Here is a 3,383-nt window from a genome sequence, read left to right as displayed (position 1 = left end):
AGAGAGAGAGAGAGAGAGAGAGAGAGAGAGAGAGAGAGAGAGAGAGAAGAAATGAGTTTCATAGTAAGTCAGGAAGAGAGCCTCAGCTTGAACCCAGGTCTGATAATAAATCCTGTGCTCCATCCACTATTCCACAATGACTTTATTTGGGTCAAATCCATTGGGCACCTTGAGGCAGAGAGAGTTATAGACTCTTGTGCCCCTGGGGTGGGGTTTCAAGATACCTAATAATCATCTAAGGCTTCCTTTCTTCTTCCTCTCTCCTTACCCATGTTGTTCTGTCACAGGGCAGTCGACGGGACTTTGGAGGCAGCTGTCTGAAGGCAAGAGGGGCAGCCCCACTTCGGGTGCCAAGGAGATGATCCTGGAGTCCCCTCCCTGAAGCGTTCATTCCACATGGTGGTCCCAGATTCCTGGAGAGAGGGTCGAAGGACAGAGCAGGGAGGAAAGGGGCCTCACTGGCCTGTGCTGGCCAGACCAGGAGGAGACTAAGGGTCCCAGAGCTACGCTATCTGTGCAGGCTAAGAGACTGGGTGGGAATGTTAGTGCTTGGGCTGGGGGGTAGGCTGAATCTCCTCCTCCGACGGTCTCAAGGCTGTGGCCCAACTCCCAGAGTGCTAACTACACCAGTCCTCACTGGTCAGAGACAATGCAGAACTCTAAGAATTAAGTCTATTGGGGGGTGTGTGCATGCATAGGTCAGTGTGTGTGTGTGTGTGTGTGTGTGTGTGTGTGTGTGTGTGTGTGTGCTGGGAAGTGTTTATGAAATATATGGGCATGTGTGTTCAGGTTTGAAATAAAAGTTATTTTTGATCTGCTGGCCTGTGTCCTGTTCCCAGGTCAGGAGAGGAGGTCCTTGCAGACTTACCACCTGCTGGTTAAGGGCTCAGCTAGCCCTCTAAGAACCAACTGGAATTAACAAACTAGAGAAAACCTAGAATCATTTAACAGAAAAAAGGAAACTGAGGCTCAGATGGCAAATGGAATTTGTTGAAAGTTATACAGCATGTAAGTGACAGAGCCCAAACTGGAAACCAAGTCTGCTGACCCTCATTCTTGTGCTCTTCTCAATGCAGCCCATCATTCCTGCCTAGAAATAGGGGTGGCCTTGACTTGAGATACAGATGACAAGGGCCTCGCTGAACCTGTCCTGTTTCTGCCTGAAAATAGTCCTTTCCTCTCGGTTGTCCCTAGGGCTAGAGGTCACCCTGTAAGGAGGGAGTAAGAGCTACCATGGCCCTATAGGGAGGTACCCACTGGCTTTCCCTCTGGCTCCATCTGAGACCCAGGGCTTGGACCTAATGAACTAGATGAAAGATGCTCTCCCAAATTGGTATTCTTTACCCTTACTCTCTGTTACCTAGAATAGTAAAGGAGTTAAGAATACAAACAGAGAAGGGAAGAAGTTATAAAAGGATACACTGTCAGAACTAGAAGGAACCTTAGAAACCATCTAGTCCATGGGTGGGGAACCTACAGCCTCAAGGCCACACGCGGCCTTCTAGGTCCTTGGGTGCGGCCTTTTGACTGAGGCCAATTTTTACAGAACAAATCCTTTTATTAAGGGGAGGCCACAGGTTCCCCATCCCTGATCTAATCCAATCACCTTATCCTAGAGAGAAGGAAACAAGCCCAGAGAGGAGGAACCAATTACTCAAGGTCCCAGGTCAAGTTAATGGTGCTCTTTATACCAGGCGTTTGCCACACTGGCTGAGGGGCCTGATTTTTCAGCATGGGGAAAAGTTAAATTGAGGGGTAATTGAGGGGTACCCTTTCAGATAGGGGCTAATGTGTCCTGATACTTTGGCTCAGATTTGCTCTGAAATTTGGGAGCTGTTATCCAAAATCTGTGGGCCTCATTTCCCCCTTGCTCTAGGGGGAACTGCCTTTCAAATGTCCCAGCCTGGCCAGGTCCTCAGCCCACAGCTAATTAAGATTGCCCTCCAAATTCTTTATTCTCTCTAATTAGGCCTATTAAAATAAAAAAAGCTTTGGAGAGAAAACTTTCTGGGCCTAGAGTTACAAATCATTATACTGTGTGACGTCAAGAAAATTGCTTGTCTTCTCTGCGCCTTCATTTTCCCATACCCAAAGTAAGAATAGGTTGTTTTGGTTAATTTAAACAAGCCCTCCCAAGTTCCAAAGTGTTAAGAGTTTCTTTAAAAATTCATAATCACCCCTACCCCCACCTCCACTCCCCTAACATTGGAAGAGGCTCTGCCTGAGGCTGGGAATTATCGGGGTCAGGCCCCAGTTCACATGACTGGAACAGGCACAGCTGTGGACCAGGCACCTCTGGGAGCTGTTTTCCCAACCCCACTGTTCTTCCTTGTACAGCAGGGGCCCCCCTCTCCAGCCTCTAGGAGTGGCCAGCATTGTCCTGCTTGGGTTGGGAGCCTGAGTAGAGATGTCCTGCCTGAGCAGGAAGTGAAACAGGAATTGGGGGGATGGGGAACCCAGGTGAGAAAAAGGGACATCAGAACCCCATGGCACGATGAAAATAAAATAATCAGCTCAGCCTCTTTTACTTTTCCCCCCAACCCCCATCACTGAGGGAGGGATAAGAATTTCAGATTGATCTCTATCCAAATCAAACCTCAACTCCCCACTAAAGTCCAGCCCTGAGACCTAGGCATCTTGTTTGAGATGGGGGTATAGTCTGTCCAACTCTATTCCATCCTCCAGCTATGATTTATGCTACCTTGACCTCAGCACAGCTGGTGCTTCAATGGGCCTGGCTGGCCAAGGTGGTGGGGAAGTAGCCTTTGGTTCTCAGCGTATCTAATCTATACCAGGCCTGCTTAATTCTCTACAACCTCTGTGGACACTGAGGGGCCCTGGAACCCGGGCTCCCAGGAGACTAGGGTTGTAAGGCAGAGTGGTAGGGCCTGGAAACATAGGCACAGGCCAAGACTGAGGAAGGAGGGGGATAGTGGGGAGAGGGTGGGAACTGACTTTGAGTTGGGCTGCTGGACAGTATGGGAGAATGGAAAGGGGGGCTAGGGATAGAGGCCAATGGCACCCCTTGGGACCTGGTATTGGCTGGGTTACATATTTTTGTCCTAGAAAACTGGGAGGCAATACAGAACTGGATTTGAAGTCAGACAACTTGAATTTGAATCTGACTCTAACTTATTATGTGACCTTGGGCAAGTTACTTAACAGGATCATAGGTTCATCCATTTAGAACTGGAAGAAACCTCAGAAATTTTCTAGTTCAACTCCCTCATTTTACAGATGAGGAAACAAACCCAAATTCTTGTCACACAGGTGTTAAGTAGCAGTCCTGGGGATTTGAACCTGACCCTCACACCAAATTTAGCCTTCTTTCCACTGTGGTACATTGCCTCCATTTTCTCTGGGCCTCCATTTCTTCACTTGTA

At 48.4% G+C, this 3,383-nt stretch overlaps 1 protein-coding gene across 1 annotated transcript in view; it reads left to right on the top strand.

The window, feature by feature from the left end:
- The window catches only part of LOC114047364 (transcription factor 15-like), an 8,319-nt gene extending 7,535 nt beyond the window's left edge, over positions 1 to 784 (top strand). The window contains exon 2 of the mRNA XM_027868175.1: positions 288 to 784. Within this exon, the coding sequence (XP_027723976.1) occupies positions 288 to 362 (75 nt within the window). The 3' untranslated portion in view covers positions 363 to 784. The remainder of the gene's footprint in view (positions 1 to 287) is intronic.
- The last annotated feature ends 2,599 nt before the right edge of the window (positions 785 to 3,383 follow it).

The sequence above is a fragment of the Vombatus ursinus genome, unplaced genomic scaffold, assembly GCF_900497805.2.
Source record: "Vombatus ursinus unplaced genomic scaffold, bare-nosed wombat genome assembly UNPS02014786.1, whole genome shotgun sequence".
NCBI lineage: Eukaryota > Metazoa > Chordata > Mammalia > Diprotodontia > Vombatidae > Vombatus > Vombatus ursinus.
The sequence above is the reverse complement of the archived record's forward strand: the minus strand, read 5'-3'. Positions and strand labels throughout refer to the sequence as shown.